General features: G+C 42.6%; 2 protein-coding genes across 2 annotated transcripts; one reads left to right on the top strand and one right to left on the bottom strand.

Moving 5' to 3' along the window:
• Positions 1–1,966: 1,966 nt before the first annotated feature.
• LOC129592250 (uncharacterized) lies at positions 1,967–7,881 on the bottom strand. Its single transcript, XM_055488241.1, has 8 exons — positions 7,475–7,881; positions 6,803–7,232; positions 6,432–6,556; positions 5,995–6,169; positions 5,655–5,769; positions 3,653–3,724; positions 3,052–3,379; positions 1,967–2,977 (listed from the first exon to the last, which is right to left on the bottom strand). The coding sequence occupies exons 1-8, from the start codon at positions 7,572–7,574 to the stop codon at positions 2,235–2,237; spliced, it is 2,088 nt and encodes a 695-aa protein (XP_055344216.1). The 5' UTR covers positions 7,575–7,881; the 3' UTR covers positions 1,967–2,234.
• A 2,021-nt stretch (positions 7,882–9,902) lies between these two features.
• Positions 9,903–12,947, top strand: LOC129592266 (uncharacterized). Its single transcript, XM_055488257.1, has one exon. It carries the CDS (start codon positions 9,903–9,905, stop codon positions 12,945–12,947), a length of 3,045 nt encoding a protein of 1,014 aa, XP_055344232.1.
• Positions 12,948–22,102: the final 9,155 nt, after the last annotated feature.

Genomic DNA, 22,102 nt, shown 5'->3' with positions numbered 1-22,102 from the left:
ACTAGATCGCAGTCCTGTGATGATATCCAAAAACGCTGTGACAATGCGCCTGGGACGAATGGAAACCCAAGTGCGACAGACTTGGCTAAAATTCTGATTGCCTACAAGTGTCCACTGAATGTCCCCCGCGGCAGTAAACAACCGTACTCGGACGATAACGATTTCCCGATGTTCTCCCTCGAACTAGTGACGGATGACGAGTGTGGGGCACAGTTTAATCGCTACTGCAAATCTGACGTCGCTACAATCCATAACTGCACCGAACAAACCGATTTCCGGGTTGGCTGCCAGTCCATAGCAATTGTTACCGTGCTGCAGTGGATGGCGGAGGCTATGGCTGGAGAACCGTTGCGACCGCTTTCCATGGACGTCGAAGAAGAACTTATCGCAAAGTACCAATTTGCGCCCATACAAACCCAAGTCGTGAGACTACAACTACGCAACTGTACCACCGAGCGCGCGACTTCGAGGTTGAACGCCTTGAATTTTACTAATCTTCTGGATTTCCAGCTGCACGACTGTCGCAGCTTGATTATTGAGAAGCAGGATTTTACTACCACGAAGCGGCTGCGGGTTGTTATATTTTACAATACCACAATAAAATCAATGCAGGTCGGTTGCTGCGGGAGGAGCAAAACTACTCCAATTTTGATCCGCCTTTCCGCAACTTCCTCCGCAATCTCCATTGCAGTTGCGAGTTTGCTTGGTACCGCACGTGGTGGCGATCCAATAAAAACCTGCGACTCTGCGCACAAGTTGGCGAACTGTATTCGTTCGATATGCGATACTCTGAGGAACATTTCCAAAGCGCTGGATATGGCAAAGAGGATCTTTATCTTCCGATTAACTGTACCGCCAAACCGTTTCCTTTCGGTGCGGAATGGATCAATTACTACACCAATACTCACTTAATGAACCAACTTGCTATATGTCCAAAGTACACTAAAGCAACACATCCAGTTCGACCTAAGCTGGATCATTATTTTACGGATTATCCGATTCGCCATGAGCTGCAAATGCTGGTGTATCAACCGTTCTTACTTCCGGTGAGCTGAATGAAGTACTCGATTTTCCACCGACGAGAGAAGCGGTCCTAATCTAACAAAATCAGAAAAATAACGGTTGATCTGTAAGTTCTGGTTAAAACGAGCTTTCACCGTAATTTTCGAATCTGATTTCTTTCTGTATTTGTTGTATGCTACAATGTCATCTGAAGAGAAAAACGAACTACCGCGAAAAAATACGTCACATCGTATGCTGCAATATCCCTATATTATATTCATTTGCCTATTTTGAATGCATAAGTTACGGTATATGCATAAGTTACCTATTACTATATTAGGATGGAATTCGCATTCCACTGCCTTGATTTTTTGTCAGAGATATTACAGCTTCGATCCACCGTTTCCCAGCTTCCTTCGCCATCTCCATTGCAGCTGCGAATTTGCTTGATATCGCGCGTGATGGCGAGCAAACAAAAACCTGCAAATTCAAGCTGAAGTGAGCGAAGGTATTCGTTCGAGGGACATTACACTGAAGAAATTTTTAACAGCCCTGATTTTGTCAAAGAGGATCTTTATTATCCACTGTCGACTGTAGTGCAGATCCGTTTCCTTTGCGCACCGGCTACCGAGTGGATTAATTAATATTCACAAATTGATTACTACGTTAACGAGCCGACATGGGTGCATCGAAAGTTCACGGGAATTCTGAATAGTGCAAATAGTACAGCCGAAACTGCAGCGAAAAAGCTGCCGACCTGTCATCAACAGCAGAAACTTGTTCACAAGCCATCCTTCTTTCTACTCGTATCTATGTAATCTCAGCGGAATAATAGCGAGTAATGTGAAACTACTAATTAACAAATGATGGCCACTCCTGTTTTCAGTTCTGGATACTTTGCGCCACAAATTGAGATTCGACATTATCACAATCATGTCATAAATTCGAGATTTCGAATTATAAGACATTTTATTCGCAGAGACTGTTTTAAAGCGCACGGTAAGTTTCGTTGGCGGTAGAGCATGAAATTCAGGCAAATGCCTGGTATTCCGCGAAATCCACAATTTTCGGCAAAAACAATAGACGGAAACCGAATCAACGTCATTATTTGCGAGTACCAGTTTTTTATTGTTTAAAAGTTGTCTACACTCGCCCAGCAACTATTGTTCGGAATTCCCTTTCAAAGCTTGCCTACTTATTAAAGATTTGCAACGTCCCAAACGACCATCGAATTAAGAGTTAATATTAAAGCTATTTTCTGCCAAGTGGCTTCCGCAAACGCACTGCCGTGTAACCTCCATCTGGCTGATAAAAGTTCTATCTTGATGTGTTGCTATGTGGACCAACAACGAAACGAGGTTGCAGTGTATTTCCCCCGCGGAAGGCCTCTTGGTGCTGTCCACAATTAAACACTGGCTGATGATGTTAGATAACCGCGGGTCCAACCTGTCGCTAACGAACGGAACATAACCGTTCATGATTCTCATAATGAGGACTTGGGCTTCCATATTCTCTACAAGAATTGTATCGGGCTCTTCAGGCGGAGAGCCGGCTTTTTGAAATTTTCGCGTATAAATTCCAGAGGAGTAATCAAATAAATCCAGCATAATACATCCGACACTCCATATGTCAGCTTTCTTGCTAGGAACCTGAAGCTCTCCATGACAGTTTCGGCGCACGCGCTCAGGTGACATGTATTTTGCGGTACCCAAAATATTGGTCCCTTGGGTGGCGGTAATAGTATTATGCGGCATGTGCACAAGGCAATCCAAATCGCCAAGGACTAGAGTAAAATGCCGAAGCTTACTGTACTTGACAAAAACATTGCCAGGTTTTAAGTCGCCGTGCATCAGCTGTCGTTCATGTAAGAATTCCACCCCATTGACAATCTGCAGTGCGTAACACAAGGCGGTTCCTCGATCCAACAGCGCACGATCGGTTTTGATTCTGGATAGCAGCTGCTCCAAATCACGACCTGTTAATTGTTATTATACAACAAAATTGCGAAAAGACTTTGTTTTAAGTAATTTATGCACCTGACACATTTACCATTGCAATAATCCATCAGGATCTCCACAGAAAATCCGGTTTCCGTTTGATAAATGGAAATTTTATGGCATGCCACCAGATGCGTACAGTTCAGGCTAATCAATTTCTTCCATTTGTCACTGAATTTTCTAAGTTGTTCGGCTTCTGTTTCCCGTTCATCCGTGTTTTTCATGTGTATAACTTTGACTGCCAATTCCCCGTCGCCGGTATATGTCCCACGATCTGTGATCCGTGCCTTGTACACCGTCCCTGCCGATCCGCTTCCTATAACCTCGTTCGGTAAATACTGGTATCGACAGTCGCTGCCCAATATTTTATAAGCGTCAGCCTGTAAAAACAGACGTTCTGCTGATTATCTCATTTGGCCTTTCTAAATTCTGCAACCCAAAGTGTGTGCAGTACAAAAATGCGATCCCTGCTGTAATTTCAAAAAGGGAAAAGCTCCGCGTTCGAACCAGCTTCGAAGTTTCAACCACAAATGTATGTAGTTTGTGCCTTTTGCTAAATACGTAATGGACAATGCTTATGAACGGAAATAATTCAAAACCATATTTAAGCGGTGCAATGTCAGCATATTTTTTCCGGGACTTAAGTCACGCACTTGCGGAAGAAACGCTCCTTGATTTGCCGACTGGTAGTTCGTATAAAGCTGGGCTTCTGGCATCAGCGGTTCCTAAAAACAAAAAAAGCTATCACTGTGTTTTATCGCAGGTGAACTTTACGTGTAGGCTTTATAAACCAGAAACCATAATACAGCTTAACCATCCAATTTTGTTACGAGGGTCACTCGGAAAGTAATGATAACTATCGCACGATTTTTTATTGCATCAGCGCTTTCCTCGTATTTTCTCAAAACAATGTCCCTTAATCTCTATACAACGTAAACAGCTAAACAGCCACTCATCAAACGCTTTCGAAAAGAAATTAGGCGGTATCTTAGAGATCGGTGTACTGATATTTTCTTCCAGTTCTTCATCATTTTCAAACTTTTTGCCACGCAACAATTTTTTCAAGCCAGGAAATATTTCGAACAGATAAAGGACTAAGGTAACCTAAGAAAAATAATGTGGAACGATACTTTTACTCCAGGCCGAGAAAAAAAATAAAGCAATGACGGAGTGCTTATCTGTGGATTTTCGCGATATTGCACCACACGGGTGATACCGTGTCAAAAACCATTTTCTTCTGCTTTATCAGTAAGAAGCTGCAGCACACCCTCGACACCTTTCCTTCCATAATGCTTAGACCCTCTGCTATTGCTTCGGGGTCGGAAATGAATACTTCCCGATCAGGGTTTCGACTATGAGGACTTTTCGAAAGTGAAAACGCAAAAAACATTCCAAAATTTGAGCACCGTTGTCAAAACGGATTTCGGTGCGAGTTCGCTGGAACCAGCTGGCAACATCAGCAAAGAATGGTCCTTATTAAGGCAACAGAACAGGCAATGCAGCATGAAAAATTCTACACTTCTCTCTGCAAATCAATTTTTCAAAATAATATCATGAAAACTGGCCAGTAATTAAGGCAACGTTTTCAGTGATCAGTGAAAAATCAGCGCTACCCAGCCATGTTCAGAGTCTTGCAAACCGCCAACCTTAGGCGGTATGGCCACGGCCATTGCCCTATGATCTAGTTATGAATGCTACAGTTTTTAAAAAATTAGTGCATAATTTTATGATTACTAACTGATACTGATTATCATTACTTTCCGAGTAGCCCTCGTATTTAATTGTTATATTGTTCAATATTATGTTATTATAATTGTGTTATATATTACATATTTAACAACATTAAAATGGCTTAACTGTAACGTACAGTTGAATCCATACAAGCATGCATATGCTTTACCAGTTTTTTTCAAATCCGTTGTATGTGCAATACCTCGCACGTTGCAAGTTGCAACGGTTCTTGTCTGTGCAGTTAAGTTTTTGCGAAGTATGTAAAGTTGTAAAATGAATTCTAAAAATCTGAGAATTATTTTGTTCTTTTTTAAATCTAGAAAAGGGACGCAAAAAAGTGACTTCGATACAGCCCCGTTCTCGTTGAATAAACACTCAACATGCTGATGTGCTTTTTTATGCAAATTCTCGTGGAGGATGATAACGCATGGTTAACGGCTACCAAAAGCTTTAGTATCATCTGATCTTGTTCAAATTTTTATTGCCACCACAAAATGGAAAAGGAAGAAATGCCGTAGTTATTCAGAGGGTTATTCAGTCAACTGTGGACAGCTGCTAAAATACTTCTTATACTAGAAAACTGCACGTTCGCGTGCATTGGTAGACCGGAGCGTGACTTAAAGGAAATGAACCGGTACGTGGTATAAAATTGGCGTACATACACCAAAACTTTCGCTTTCGCGCACTCCCGAACAAGTTCTTGAATGGCACTCTGGAGCCAACTATACACTGGCGTGAAAACCTTTTGCGCTTAGAACATCAACTTCCAGTGGAGGAATTGTGGGTGAAGCGAAGTTTTTAATGTTTAAACGCACGGAGGTATCGGCTTAAATTTTAGGGTCTGAATTCCGGAATTAATCGGTGCCTTTTTAAGGTCACCCCTTTTGCAAATTCTAAAGGTCATTAAATTCTTCCTACCCGTACCTGTTCAATCGATGCCCGCGACTTTCTCCAACTCGAGATGCCGAAAACGATAATAAAAACTAAAGCGACAGTACAGCCAATGGATACCACAACAATCATGGCTGGTGTTAGTAACCTGCAATGCGAATCGACATACAGGGATTGCGTACTAATTGATGGTTATTAACTAACTACAGCTTCTCCATCGCGCATTTTCAGTACCGCTGAATAATGGTGTGTGCGCTATGCAGCTGAAAACGTTAACGGTGCAATCATTAAGGGAGCAAATTAGCTTAAATTTGCCAGACCTCGCTTTGCTTAACGCAATCAGTATAACTACGTATGACAAAATTAGTCTTACGGAGAATCGCGCGGGAACGTGTCGGGATTGTCAATGTATTGACTGACTATCGGGCTTAAATGCAATGCCATCACCGAGTAGTTTACCGAGACGAGGTAATCTTCGGAAAGGGCACACCGTAGCAGCCGGTGTGCTGAGAGAACAGCTTCATAAGTCAGAGGTGCGACACTTGTTCCTGTAAATAAATACTGCCATAATTTGATTGTTGGTTACGTTTTTGAAAAAAAATGTCTCTTCTTTTGAATAACTGCATTTTACAAAAAAATTCGTCACTTCGGTCACATTTGCACGAGGATGTTACACACGCGTATAAGCAAAGTATAGACAAAATGAACAAACAGACAAACATACCTACAGAGTATTTCCCTTTTATCACAGATGGAGCAGTAAAGTACAATATCAGAAAAACACTTATTTCTGTGAGCAAGCGCGCGTACCAGCCTCAGGAAATGTCCCAATAAAGGCGACCCCAAATCCTTGCGTGTTTAACGGTTTGTAATAAGAGCCTTTAACCAGCCATCCCCTGCCTTCAAAAACCGATCCGTCCATTGCAATTAGAAAGCTACAATGTCACAATATTCAAACCTACGGTTCTTTGATTGAGTTATTTTCTGGTACTCGTATAACTATATATCGCATGCGGTTATTGAATTTTTGGCGGGACTAACTATGTACAGATATCTGCACACTAACTTAACTAGAAGTTTCTTTCGGCCATTTTAACACGGTCGCAATAACCGGTCAATCAGTCAACTCGAAAAGGTAACGGGTGATCCGTAACAGATTAATAATGCGGGCTGGCACTTACTGATAGCCGATATCGGCAAATTTCGTAGTGGATGCCGGCGTGAAGCCCATATGATCGTCCTGTATGGCCCTGACGGTCTTTTTGCAGGATTCTCGATCGGTGCACGTTCCGTGCACCGTGGTGCCAGTTACAGTTTGTGTGTACACCATGTAACGCAACGGGAATTGTAAAAATATTTTGACCTCGGTTTGGTTATTATAGATCGGATCACGGGCGTTCCATTCGGCACGGGATACCATAGGTGGGCACGATGCATTGGTGGGCAATGTTCCGTTGCCCGAATCCCCGGAAGTCAGTGCGCCTTGCTGGAGGTTTCTGACATCAGCGGATGCCGGTTCATCGTGCTGCGTATTAGCAGCGATAAAATTATCGGCGGTGGCGAAGGTAACATTCCTTTGTGGTTCGTTAGCTTCGGTGACATTTTGCCACTCTTAAACAACAATTAAGTTGTAATGTTCTTAGATGCAGTAAAACTAAACACGAGTGGTTGAAATGTTGGGACTGTTGAATAACGAGCAAACAAAATTCGTATGTTCTGATTTTGAGAGTGAGATTTTGTATTAATAAGCTGAAGAAGATACCGGTATATCCTAAATATACTTATTTATCTATTAGCAGAAGTTAAATGGCCTTCTAAACACCCCCCCCCCGTTTCCAGCAATAGCGGATTACCTGCAGGAGTTATAAGCGCGAAACTACATATCGCAAAATAGCCGGCAAATGCAATCCCAAAAGCCCCACACATAATTCCATTTCCATAGGTCTGCGGCATCTTTTTCGGAGTAGACGTGAACCGAAACGGCCTCGAATTACAAACGCGTTGGTAAATGGTGCCGCGAGAGAAGACTGACCGATCGCCTAGGCGGGACTTTGTTGTGTTTTCATTATTAGACTTCTTGACAAAGGCTATGCGGTACCCGTAAGAAATGTGCCTACAGAGTATACGAAAGTGCGCAAACCCAATTACCAAGCTGAAATAAGCCTTATAGGCTCGTATTCTAAAAACATTGAACAGTAAAATTTGCTATGAGCATGTTACATTGACTCCCAGCTACAGAGTAAACCTAAAACAACGTCTACGCGGCTGGAGAAATAAAGCTTAACAAATGGCTGGTTAATGGGTAAAATCAGTTTTGTTGTCCGTGAGTAAACAGCGTTCTTGTGTTTCACTATGTACTCCTATCGTCCTCCGTACGAAGCGATAAGACAATCAACCGTGTGGTAGTACAGTTTGTAAACAGGGGTAGGTTTGGTCAATAAAACTTTAAGATTAACCGTAAGGCCGAATTCAGACACGCCGTGCTAGCGTGAGGTTCTGTTTCAACAAGAGGCGAAAGTGTGAACTTGTGGCAGTTTAAAGCATTTATTTCAGTTCTTCGTACGTATAATCTTTCTATATTATGACTCATATCAGCCTGATACACAGATAGCTCAATTTTGTTCGTGGTCAGCGTCTGCGATTTTCACAGCAATAAGGACACTGAACGATCGCTAATCCTACTGATTCGTACCGAATACTACTGAATTAAACTTATTAACCATAGCGGACACCGCCATCAATCGTGTTTACTGGTCACAGTAAAAGTGCCTCAATTTCTGGCCGTGTCGGCAGGGTGGTTTTGGCGTTTTGCTGTGATTTTAAAAGTTTTTGAAAATTGTGCTTTTCGATTCTGCATTCCAAAATTCACACTATCTGATAGCCTTTGTTATGAGAAATTAAGGCAATTACGCCAACTACGACTGAATTAGATAACGTACTATTTGAACCTGGATTTTCTGCAAGTCGACCAACAGTGGTCGACTGTAACTACCAGACCTGTGCAGTTATGGAAAACTGACCCAGAGTTAGAGTTAGGAGTTATAGGGAGCGTGCGAGTTACGCTACGAGTTACGCTATTAATGCAAGTAAACCGAGTTTCGAGTTATTCAGCGAGTTACGCTACCATAGACAATACATACAATTTTTGAGCGAGTTACGCTAGAGTTAAGTTTTCGGGGAGACGAGTTACGCTTCAGAGTTACGTTATAACTCGATAACTCGAAAATAACTCGCGTTACGTTAAATAGTTAAAAATAACTGCACAGGTCTGGTAACTACAGTAATTTATTTCAGTGGAACGTAATCGAACAAGTTGGTTTCTCGGTGTAAAAAAGCACTGTTATGCACAGGCACGTATGCAACGACTACGTATACGTAGCGACACGTATGTATATATAAAGGATAGATAAGTATACTTAAACACTAACACAGTTTCTTGGCAAGCCAGTGGAAGCATAATTAATGGCGCTTCCGGTGGAAAATCACAGGCTAGTTTATCAAAACTAATAAATACATCCTGTTACTGAAGCGCTTGCATGATCTTGGAAGAACGATCTAAGAAACGGCAGCTTCATCGAAACCGCTAAAACTGAAACGTTCAATGTCATCTATCTACTTTACGTACATGCACGTGTTGTGTTAGAACATCCTTCTAGTTCTGAGTGATAAAAGATGGGTCGTGCTGTGCGTGGTTCCGCTAGACGTACTTTCTTAACGCACTGCTTTGTAAGCGGTAGACAGCTTGCTACCGGAAGTTACAAAATCCTTGGTTCAGACGGTTATGAGAACGGTTGTCAGTTCCGGTACACATAAAATTATACGGGGTACCTTGGTGTCTGTGCTTGTTTACTACGTTTCCAACGTACTGTATCAAACATGTAATGCAAGATCGCTGAAAAAACATTTTGCAATGCCCAAGTATTACAACATTACACATTACCAGAGTGTTTTACAGTATTAAAACCAGACAGACGTCGTTACAGCCGAAAAACCATTGGTTTTGTACTAATTCGTGTAAACAATAACCTATGCTTACCCGCCGCTCTGTTTCTGGGAAAATTTCGCCTGACGCATGATTTACAAGTGCCGCAGCATAAAAATAAATGGAACAACTATATACGCTCTGACCGCACAGCCAATCTGGAAGACCAAGCTGTGAAGATAATGGAAGAGTGTCTTCTACCCCCTGGCCGTTACTGTGACCTTGATGACCTGGAAGTGTTGCAGAAGTAAGCCTTCCCAGAGTACCAAACCAAAGTCATTTCAGCCAACCAGGGTGATATGATAATTGCACGGGTACCAGAGCGTAAAACCCATGATATGCAGGAAATCTTTCTGTTGCTGGACAATGAGCATTTTAACCTTGTCACCACGGCTACTGGGTTCTACTGCTCCCCCTACTTCTGCAATGATTGCGATCGACCGTACCATCATAAAGAACGTCACCGCTGCGGAGGCAAGTGTAGATTGTGCTACCGTGCCAAGAGCAATTGTCTGGTGGATAATCCCGTCAACTGCACTGACTGTCACCGCCGCTTTCTCAACCAACAGTGTTTCGACATACATAAAAGAACAAGGAAAAACGGGAAAACCTACTGCCAGACCATGTTCATCTTCCAGAAATGCGGAGTGTTTGTGAATCTTTCCACTCGGGGTAAGGATGCAAAGCATCCGTGTGGTGAAATTTACTGCAACACATGCTACGGCTATTTCCTCCAAGCCAACCATTTTTGCTATATAAAGCCTCTGAAGGCGCCAACAACACCCTGGCTTGGCGATGAAGATATGAAATATATTTTCTTCGACTACGAAACCTACAATGATCCTGTGAACGGACACGTACCCTCGTGTATTGTGGCGCAGTACGCTGACGGTTCCGAAGTCCGCTTTCCAGAAGACGGTCAGCCGATGAATACGGAAGTTGGTGATGCTTTTGGTCGTTGGTTGCTTCAAGAGAAGCATCGTGGGTTTACCGTTATCGCGCATAATTTTCGGGGCTACGATGGGCATTTTGTCCTGAAGTATATGTTGGATAATGGATTGGAAGGGGTGGAGGTCATCAAACGGGGTACGCAACTGCTGGAACTGAAGTACCGCAAACTGGGCATCCAATCCCGAGATACACTCAACTTCCGGGCACTGCGGTTGAGTCAACTACCGAAGGCGGTTGGTTTGCAGCTTGAAGTGCAGAAAGGTGATTTCCCTCATCGGTTTAATAAGCCTGAGAATTGGGATAAAGTCGATTTGCCTTGGCCCGATCCGGATCAGTATATGATTGATGGGATGCGGAAGCAGCAGAAAGCTGGATTCCTCAAGTGGCACGCTGAAGCAAAAGCCGCCGCTAATCGAGTATTCAACTTTCGCGAGCAGATGATGACGTATTGCTCGAACGATGTTACGGTCTTGCGGCTCTGTGCGTTGAAGTTTATCAACGACTACCGTATACTCACTTCGTTGAATCCCATGGAGAGCATAACCATGCCCGCCGCCTGCTATCGCTACTGGAAAACCTTTCACCTTCCTGAAAACAAAGTCGCTGCCTTAGCCAGCCATGGTCCTCACAGAAACCGACGCACCAGTATCCAGGCCGCGCAATTGCTAGAATGGGAGAATATGAGTGCTAATGGGCGCATACGCCATGGTCGAAACGGAAAAGAAGTCAAAATTGGTCGATACTTTGTAGACGGCCTCGACGAGGAAACCGAAACCGTTTACGAGTACAATGGCTGTGTTTTCCATGGGCATCCCGCTTGCACCGACGAAAACGATGTGGTCCCGTACTTCAAGAAGAAAATGCGAGAAGTCTACGAAGAATACCTAGAACGTGAGCGTTTTCTCGAAAGCCAGGGGTACACTGTGGAAGTGAAATCGGGTTGTGAGTGGCTCAGAGAGCGGGAGGATCCATTTATTGCCGGATTTTTGCAGCACACGAACATTCGAGAGCCAATGAATCCACGTGATGCCTTCAAAGGCGGGAGGACAAACGCCAGTCGTCTGTTTTACGAAGTAAAGCAGGGGGAAGAAATTAGACACTTTGACGTTGTCGGCCTCTATCCCTTTGTGAACAAAACGAGGGCGTATCCAGTTGGTCAACCTGAAATAATCATATCCAATTTCAAGGATGTCAAAGATTATTTCGGGCTTGTTTACTGTAAAGTCGCTGCACCGGATGAATGCCTGTATCCAGTCTTACCGTTGACGATCAATGACAAACTGATGTTTGTTCTATGCAAAAAATGCGCAATGGAGAAAGTGACCAGCCGCTGTGTCCATCCCGATGAAGAACGGTCTTTCGGAGGGATCTGGTGCACACCAGAGCTACATCATGCGGTGGATGTGGGGTACCGGGTTGTCGAAATGTACGAAGCCTGGCACTGGGCGCAGACAGACACCAAATTTCTTGCGGCGTATATGAATACTTTTCTGAAAGTGAAAATGGAAGCAAGCGGTTGGCCTGCGTGGTGCGATACGGATGAGAAGAAGGCAAATTTCATTCAGATGGTCAAAGACCGTGAAGGTATCATCCTGGACCCTGACGCCATGGTTTTTGATGCCGGAAGGAAGAGCACCTCCAAAGTCGCGCTGAATAGTCTTTGGGGTAAGACTGCCCAGAGCTGCGATATGAATTCCACGGAATTCGTGTACGATCCCAAACGATATTCTGATCTGTGTCGTTCAAAAGCTATTGAGATTCATGATATGTATGGTGTGAGTCCAACGTGTCTGATGGTAACACATTCGAAAGTGGATGACTTCAACGAAGGTGGCAATGGATCGAATGTTGTTGTTGCCGCTTTCACCACAAGCCACGCACGTCTCATCCTGTTGGACCTCATGGAAAAGTTAGGTGAGCGACTTCTCTACTACGATACGGACTCTGTGATTTTCGTTCACCGCCCTAACGACTGGCTCCCTGAAACTGGTAGTATCCTTGGTGACTGGGATAACCAGCTAGAAGCTGGCGAAAACCATATTGTCAAATTCGTCTCCTGCGGTCCGAAAGTCTACAGCTACGAAACAGATACGGGACGCATTGAAATAAAAGTGAAGGGAATGACGCAGAACGGGTTTACGGAAGATATTCTGGATTGGGACTCGGTTACGAAGGAGCTGACAAGGACCGGCAAGGCGTTGGATTTTAACCAGCTGAAGCGACTGCTGGAGGGTGTGGATGAACATGTGCAGGTCGTGTATCCGGAATACATCAAGCGGAATGGAAAAACGCAAGAAATTAATACTGTTCAATTGGCTAAAAAGTTGAAACTTGTGTACGATAAACGCATCATGTTAGATGATTTCACAACGCTGCCCTTTGGCACGCGATAGAAAAAAGAGGTGGTGGGGAAAAATGAATAAAAGAAAGGGGAAAAATCACTCGGTTTGTGTCGCTTCGTTACTCCCATCACATCCAACACTTCTTTCGTAATTTTTTTAGATTCCTCCAACTGTGTACGGTTGGAGGACTTTACAAAATAGGAAACAATTTCTAAAGTATTGAAAACTAACAGCAGCATGGTCACCAGTACTGCAAAGAATACTGATGCTGCTTTTTAGCTATCGGCTTAACCATTTCTTATAAGGTCGCGTATAAATGTTGCGTCGCGGACTACCGTCCTTAGTCGGAAGAACTTGTTGATGAATTTGCATACAAATTTATCGTTCACCCCTTTATGCTTAGTGAGGGCTGACATGACATCTTTATATGAAAACCCGTAGCAACGAAGTAAAACAAAAAACATGCAATATTGACCGCATACAGTACTGTCAGTGTTTTGGCGTTCAGTGTTTGACATTATGACAAAGTCATCATTTATCCATTTTTTAATGTCATCTGAATAGTCTCCGGGATTTTTCCCGTATGAATCAAAAACTTCTATCGTACCGGGTTTTGTACAATAAAATGCTACCCAGTGTTCACCCGCCGCGCCTGACGGTTGAGTATTTGATATGTATGCACCTGGAAATTCTTTTACTGTTAATGTATCGCTGGCAAATACCCCAACAAAAATATCGCGAACGTTGGGATCTTGCTTCAGCGCTGTTTTTATTTGTAGGCTGTTCATGGTGCGAAGTCAAAAAGTACTTGGCGATTGTTGTTATTTTCGATAATATTATCGAAGACCATCATAGCTACACAGACTATACCTTCTGGTAGTGGTTTTGCAAATTTAACATTGATGTTTAAATTACCCTGCCTTATCAACGACAATGCTCCCCTACCCGTGTGGCCGCGAGTGAAGTCAAACCCGAAGATATTAAAACCACGCTTGTTAAATACCGTCCTATTAAAAGGTAGCTCCCCATGGCCTTCATGCAGCCGCTCCAGAGTATCTAACAATCCTTCGTATCCCTCAATTGACGCGCCGTTCTGGAAATCTAGGTTATAGCCGCGCGTAGGAAAAAGCTGTCCATCAATTTCCGCACTTAAATAAGATATGTTGAAATGATGGAAATTGAATGGTGTCGATTTAAATTCGCCAACGAATGAGCGATTGGGCGACATCGCGAAGAACATAACTTTGGGTAACTGTCCAATAACAATATTTGCCCAGGATAATTGCTGCTGTCCAGACTGCATTGTTGTCTGTCTCAAAGCGACCCGTTCAATATGATATTTTGCATTGGTTGTGACTAGTTGTTTCCTCATGGCTGCTAAAAAGTCTGGAGAAGGCTCATACTTTCGAACATTATCTTGGGGTTTCGAATTGCAAAATTTTTTGGAGCTGATAGATCACTATCAGCAAGAAAACAAAGATTAGCTCTGTTTCGTATCAGTTTAATGCTCAACTCTACACCAGGAATCAGCGGTCGGTCTTGCTGGAACAAATCGCAATGTAGTTTACCAGACAACTGCAACGGCCGAAAAGTCTGCAACCATGTTCTGCGCGTTTCAGCTCCCTCACTATGAAACGTTGCTGACCCATTTACTTCATTTGTGTATAGCGGGTCTTTGTCAAGGTCAGTATCTAACGCAAATCCACACAGGGTCAACTGACTGTTCTGAGCCTGAACAGTGAAACCCAAGAGCGATTCAATGTACGCTCGAATGTGGTACAACGGACTGTTATCGGTTATATTGCGACCACCCAGTGAAACCGTAACTGACTGGAATAAACTATGTAAAATATTGTTAATCGGGGCAAGACATTTTTTTTCTGTTGGAACAGCACCAGAAGAGTTAGCAACGTGTAAATCACATGAAACCTAATGTCAGCTAAACTGATAAGCTCGGTTTGACAAAGTGAAATTGTAAATACAATATCGTTTGAATCGTCGGTCACGGCTTGAGACGGCCCCAAGTCATAGTCATGTGTATTCCACCTTTCCGTAAGAGTCGCTGGAAGATAGAACAAATGACTTTCCAACAGCATGGAGGGTTCTGAGCCAGCTTCAATAAGAGCCATCGTTACAGTTTGTCTTTTATAGCGTCTATCGCGCGTTGACGTTTCGTGGTTTTGATCATTCTCTTTCGACGACGACCCTTAATACCCGACCCCTGTTGTTGAGTTGTGTTGCGTAATTTCTCGCTAACACGCTCAACAGCTTTATCGATTACAGATTCCACAGCCTTGCTGGCCATTGTTTTCATGTGAGGTTGTGCAGTGGCAATTAAATTGTTTATATGCGGTGCAGCTTTGCTGAACAAACCCTTTGCAAAGCCAATTACACGACCCCAGAAACTACCACTTTTCATGGGTGCGCCACGATAATATGGCATACCGTACCCATGCTGCTTGGTAAAGATCTGGGTGTAGCGGTGCTCGTCAAATTTTAACTCTTGTAGAACCATTTTTAATGCTTCTTTGGTCGAAAGTGAAGTTTAATTACTGATGTACCGGGATGAAAGAGTACTTCTTTCCCTAAATCATCGCGCAACGCTATTTCTATGGTTTGAAATGTACGGTAGGCTAACGGCATATAATGCGGATTCTCGAAACGAATTACTGTCTCTCGAAATGAATTCGCTTGAGTTGATAAGGTGCGTAGTAAAGGTACCATTGAATCACCTACCAACCCATGTGTAATCACGTCACATTACACGTGAACGAGACGATTATGTTGTCCCGGATATAACATATTAGTCAGAGCATCTCTGCTGTTATATGTGTACTGGTGCAGTATGCCTAGCGCGCGCGCGTATTCGGAGCCCGTAAAAGTTAAAGCGAGGCCTGGTGCAATGTTTAACTGAGCTGCTTGACCATTGACCATTATCTGACCAAAGGTTTTCGAGTCCCTATCCTCTACGTCTTCCCTCAACAGTTTGTTAACTGTATGAAGTAAATGATTTTTCATCCTCAAAAGCATGTACATCGAGAAATCTATTAAATCTAGTTGGTAGGCCGTCAGGCGAAACAGTAATGGCTAACCCAGTATTAAACTTTATCCGCATAGGGGGAAGAATAACTTCTGAAAGACCAACTTCCTACGCACCGTCTAAATCTATAGGTCTAGCGAGAAGCGTTGTAAATTTACCAGAGCAGTTTTCAGAGTATAAGCCCTCTGACGCCGAAGACGGCAAAGTCATGTAAAAACTCATTTCAAATCTTCTTTGTTTTCCCAAGAGTCATAAGCTGGACCGTATCCATACCAACGTACTAAGTATTGTACTTTTCCTTTATGTCTCCTTTCCCTTAATATCCTGGAGAACCTATAATATGGCTTTTCTTCCATTGTGACTTTAGATAACTCTTCCGGATAAAACGTACCATCCACGGGCTCGCCAGCTAAATCTTCGACAGTGTAAAGGTAATGGCTTCCACTCCGTGTAGTATGAGTTATTTTAAAGATTTCTTCTGTGAAACAAGTCTCGTACCCTTTCTCAAAAGTCTGTTTCTTTTTTGCCAAACGTACATGATCGCCAACAGCAAATGTTGGTTTTGAATTTTTCCTATCTTTCTGTTGATCAATCATCTTCTGGAGAATTTGCTCAGCTTGCTCAGGCCCTACATCTTTAGGGGCTATACCTGTAGCAGAGTGTTTTGTAGAGTTGTAAGCGGATAAAATCTTAGAAAGGACATCCATGAACCGATACGTGTTGTTTTCGGTCATGAACACATATAACCGCTCTTCGATTGTGCGATTTAGACGTTCAACCATCGCACATTTTACGTCATCGTTTTTCGTTGTAAAAAATGTAACGTTACACTCTTCAAAAAACATACGCATGTCTTTACTAACAAATTCCTTACCATTTTCGCTTTGAACACGTAATGGAGGACAGTCACTCTTGTATATTTTTAAAAGCGCTTTGCGAATATCAGCTGGTCGTTTTGATTTAACCGGCTCAGCCCATGCATAACGAGAAAAGCAGTCGATGCGCATAAGAATATACTTAAAGCCATCGTTATAACTTGCAAATTTCTGAAAGTCCACAAGATCAATTTGATGTTGGTCGCCCACATTAACAGAAATAATCTTTCGACGCTTAAACTTAGAGCGAAAGGGTTTGTGTTGTGTATATGCATCTTTGGTTTCTAAGTAAGCATTAACTTGCTTTCGTGTATATCCATGTTTTCTAGCTTCTTTGTACAAGCGATCTATACCACCTAAACTGCCTTGAGAAGCAGGATTCAAATACAAATCATCTAAAGTGGGCTTCATCATGTGTAGGAGAGCCACCCGCCTCTTTGTATACCCCCCTTGTGTCTTTTAGTGGGAGATTCTGAAGTTTTATTACGTTTCCTTAATTGGGTTTTGGCCTGACTTGAACATTCAGGTTTATATGTTAGAGCTTTTAACGCCACTGCATCGGTAATAGCTGTCTGCTCTTTCCCACTGGCTTCGATTGCTAACCTGTAAGACTCAGTGGCAATTGCTGCCCTTTGCTTAGGTTTTGGTGTGACTTTTTGGAGCTTGTTGGACGTTTTCGGCTTGATTGCCACGGTTTTCGAACCTTCAATAGCAAGTTGCTGATCTTTTTCCTTTCGACGGAGCTTGTTTACAGTTGTCGGTTTGACGGCCACCGCTTTGACCTTTCAATAGCTAGCTGGTTATTTTCTAAAGCCGGAACAGCTCCACTGTCAGGTATTTGATATTCTAACACACTATCAACTGGAAATTCAACTATCGGAACACTAGGTGGAGTAGGAGCGTATTCTATAGCAGCTTTTAAAGTGGTATCGGATTTTGGAATGCCTCTTACATAGACTTTTTTAACCAAAGGTAGTTTTTTCGGCTTTCGATAAACGTGTTTAACCACAGCTTTGCTTGGAACAAACTGTATTTGCGGCTCACCGGGCACTTGTACAAATTGTACAGCTGGTTGGGATGGCACCTCAACAACCTTAACTACTGGATCGGACTGGATGTACTCAACTAAAGGTGGAGCTGTTGCTTGATTACCCTATTCATGAAATGTCGGAACACTCTGGACCGATTGATGGGTTATGTTTGGACCTGCTTGAGTATATTGATCTTTAAGAACACCCGGTGGAATGAGCTTGTACACTTTTATCAATCATTGTGGGTAATAGGTTGGGAACCGCTGTTGGTTCAACTTGCACTGCTTCCAATATTGGAGCCGCGACTGGAGCGCTACCCGTATTGTTTAAACGCTGGTACTCAAAAGCGGCCTTGGCCATGAGCTGTTGTGTAATTTCATGACCAATCTCTTGAGCTTTTTTCCAGGCAGTCGGCGCGGGAACACCTTCCCGAGCATGCTTTTGTTTCAAAAATTCGGTTTCGGGGACTAAAACGTACGTCTTCATTTTGCTAGAAAAGTGGAAACTAAAGTACCTAAAACAGGTAGCAAAACGTTGAGAAATCCACCTTTTTGTTGTAATATTTTACGTTTCTTTGATCGGTCTGTACTGCGGTCAGCTAGACGCTTGATTGTTGAAGAATGTTTTCGAGCCCGAGCTAAATCAACTTTGCTAAGGCCGGTGGGTTGCTTAACTAGATTTAAGCAGGCTTCTTCGATTGCGCTTATTTGTTGCTTAGTTGCCAGCTGGAAAAAGCTTCTTCTCTGACGTGGTGTCAGCAGCTTTAACGCTTCAATAAGTCGAAAAATTTCTTCTGGTTTAATTTTTCTACATATATTCGTCTATACTCAAACACGTGCGACTGAAGGCGAACATCGTCTGGAGCTTCGGGTCTAAGATTTATCAGTAAATATCCAAAAGGTTCCTTTATAGCCTTTTGGTAGGCCTCCAGCATATGTGGCATACCTAACTGACGTGCAAGTGTTTTAACTTGCTGAACGTCACGAACTGATTTAAAAATTACCAAGTACTGAGAATTCAAAGCAATGTCACGCATGCTCCTTCCTTGTTTGTATAAATTTTGAGAAATGAAAATTACAGAAACATTTTTGTGATGAACGTCACGAGTAAAAATCGTCGAACACTTTGGCGTTCCAGCAGTTTCTTCCATTAAATCATCTAACACTAGCAGACTCGGAACGTCTTTGTCAAAAAAATTTTCATCTTCTAAGATGGGTCTAAGCCCCTGGATAAGTTTAATATTTTTATCAAAACCCTGGAAGGCATTTCGCCACGTACCGTAAGCATATACTATTCTTACTGGTGGTGGATTAAAGCTTTCCGTAAGACTTTGCAAGAGTTTCATTGTAAAAGTCGATTTTCCCGACATCGTTGGCCCAAAAACGTAAATGCTGCACGGAGTTTTAAAGCGAAAATTAAAACTCAGTTTTTCCATTTTAAATTTCTCCTGACTTAGTCTGCTAACTATCGAACACTTCACAGTATATTCGATCTCAAGAACTCTCAAATGGTGTTTCTGAAATGATTAGATTTCTCGTTTCTTCGACACCGAAGTGGTGTAATTTTCAAGGAGGTTTTTAGTTTGTTCAATTGTGCGTTGAACCTGCAACAGTGATCTCGCTCCCAGAATTACACACTTTCCAGTATGGAAAACGTTAACGGTAGTTTTCAATAAAGGAAACCGTAGTTTGATGGCTACAAAAAGCTCAGGTTCATAGAAGAATGCGATACCCGTTGGCTTTTGTTTTAAAATTTGGCTATACAGCTTGTTCAAATTTATTATTTCACTGTAAGCGTACGTACAGACTATATTTGCCACAAAGCGCTCCTTAATAGTAACGTCGATACAATTTACAATCAACATTCGCAAATACTGTTCTAACAGCCCATTCGATTCTTCAACGGACTTACCACCTATTACGATTGCCTTGCCATTTTCATGGAAAATCTGGCAGAATGTATGTGACTGCCCTATTAGTCTGATGTTGACTGCGTTAAAATTTTTCACCTTCGTAGCATGTTTCCCGAAAACTTCTAGAACTTGTTGGAGATCAACTTCCTCGTTGAACTGCACCGCCAGAATAACGTTGTGGATTTCCATGACTGAACGCATTACTTGCAACGGTGTCAGCAAGAAGGCTTTATATACTTCACTGCTGAGACTGTCGCAAATAACGGCGTTTTCAGCCTTTTCTGCGCATAACAAGGAGTTAACACGTAAATAAAACAAGAATACCAACAACAACAACAATTTTAAAATGTTAAAAACAAAAAGCGCAGTTAAACAATAAGGGCTTGCGCTTTAAAACTATCGTCCAGGATTCGGGCCACATCAATGAATCCCATGTATGGCAGTTGAACAGAGCGCCCTGGTTGAGAAAACCTGATCGTACGCCCGTACTTCTCGTGCACCTTCAGAGTCAACTCCAGGCAGGCGGGGCCATCGATTTTCATTTTCTCCTGTTTGCCTTCGGATGCTGCGTGATCCAGCGTGTCTTTCAGATGTCCATTCTTCAAGACCTTTAGTAGTTCGGTGATTTCATTGTATCCGAATCGGATCCCTTTATTCCATGCTTTACGCAAGCCCTCAGCATCCGCATTCGCTTCGAACACAAGAAATGCCCGTACTTCTTTAGCATTCCAGAACAGACTTACCACACTATTGACTTTGTATACAATGTAGCCGTCATGATCGCCAACAACATCCAAAATACGTGCGAAATCCATTTTTGCTCTCGTGATATTATGATAATAGAACTTGCTCTCAACTTTTTGCAGAATGATTTGGAAAAGCCAAGCCGCGTCGGTTTTATACTCGCGGATTGTTCCCAAAGAAGCCAAAGTCTCACCCCATTGGGTGTAAATTCTCGCATATCCCCGCCTTTTTCACACATACGTCACTGGCAAACTGGAAAAAGTTTACTATGTCGATGATTGGTCGGAAAATCGAAAAAACCTACACCCTCATACACTGCGTAACCATACTGATTGGTCAAACAGCCCGTGACGTACCTCGGAAAATAAAAAAAATATTTGGAAATGAGCGTTGTGATTGGTCCAAAATTAAACTGGGGGCTAACTGTTTTTTTTCTGACCATATTTAAGAGCTGGAGTTGCGTTACACAATTATCATTTGCAAAGAAAATGGAGAAAGATCAATTTCGCGGTTGCTTAGTCGGCGGCCTACTCGGGGAATGCTTGTGCGCTCCTTTGAAGGCATACTATGGTATTGTCCATAAGGTAGCGCAAATGTTTGTTGATACTCGAGATTACCGCTCTCATCGCGAAAAGACTGTATTAACAAACGCGCTTGGTAACGCATTGTTAAATGACGGTGGTTATGATTCAGCGAGTGCCGCTCGTGCATGCGTTGACGCATATTACAATGCACACCCCGTCATACGTTCGGCTTTTGGAGAGCTAAAAGATCTAATACATCACTGGAAGTGGAGCAATTATGAATCCATGGACACATTGCCGAATAAAATCGTACCACGTGTATACCAAAAAGGATATAGTCCTGCTGCGTGGATTTCAGCGTATCCACTGTACGTCAAACATCAGAGCCCCAGAGATAGATTCTATACTGCGCGTTGAATTGATTTTCTGCAAGGCCGCGTACCGTCGAGCCCCTCTTATGTTGACTAGTGGTTACTGGTGGTTTTGCATTTAATGTTACTTAGCAAAGCCGAACTTCTTTGATTCAGCCATCAATCCTGAGTCTACAATCATGACAGATTTTGGTTCGCTTACCACGATATTTAGTGGAAGCAGCAGAACAGAACAGGGTTTTGTGAATAGAGTGTGAGACCAAGAGCCACAGAGCACTCCGAGGAATGTTTATGTTGGTGCGCCTCGCAGCAATCAATATATTTACAAAAGTCTTTTCTGTCGTGAAATAACTATCAACCGTATGCAGTAATCTGCAAATACATTGAAAACTTTCTTTGAGAAAACGCGGTATAATGGAGGCGAGAGTTGGTCGACTGGTGTAATTGGCACCACGACGGACCCAAACCAAAAGCCTCTAAATATTAAAAAAATTGTTTTGCTTAATCCCTAGTTCGGATATTCCTGTAACCTAAATATTCGATAAGCTTGATCCTGCACAGATTCAAAATTTTCCCGAATCGGAAAGACTCGTTGCAGAGAAATGAGATAACAAAAAATAAGAAAATTAAACGAAATTTCCAAGGTGCCATCATTTAAAAATTTTGTAACTTTTTGTATCATATTTACAAATCAGGCAACAGATGAAAA

The sequence above is a fragment of the Paramacrobiotus metropolitanus genome, unplaced genomic scaffold (assembly GCF_019649055.1).
Source record: "Paramacrobiotus metropolitanus isolate TYO unplaced genomic scaffold, Prichtersi_v1.0 Parri_scaffold0000051, whole genome shotgun sequence".
NCBI lineage: Eukaryota > Metazoa > Tardigrada > Eutardigrada > Parachela > Macrobiotidae > Paramacrobiotus > Paramacrobiotus metropolitanus.
The sequence above is the reverse complement of the archived record's forward strand: the minus strand, read 5'-3'. Positions and strand labels throughout refer to the sequence as shown.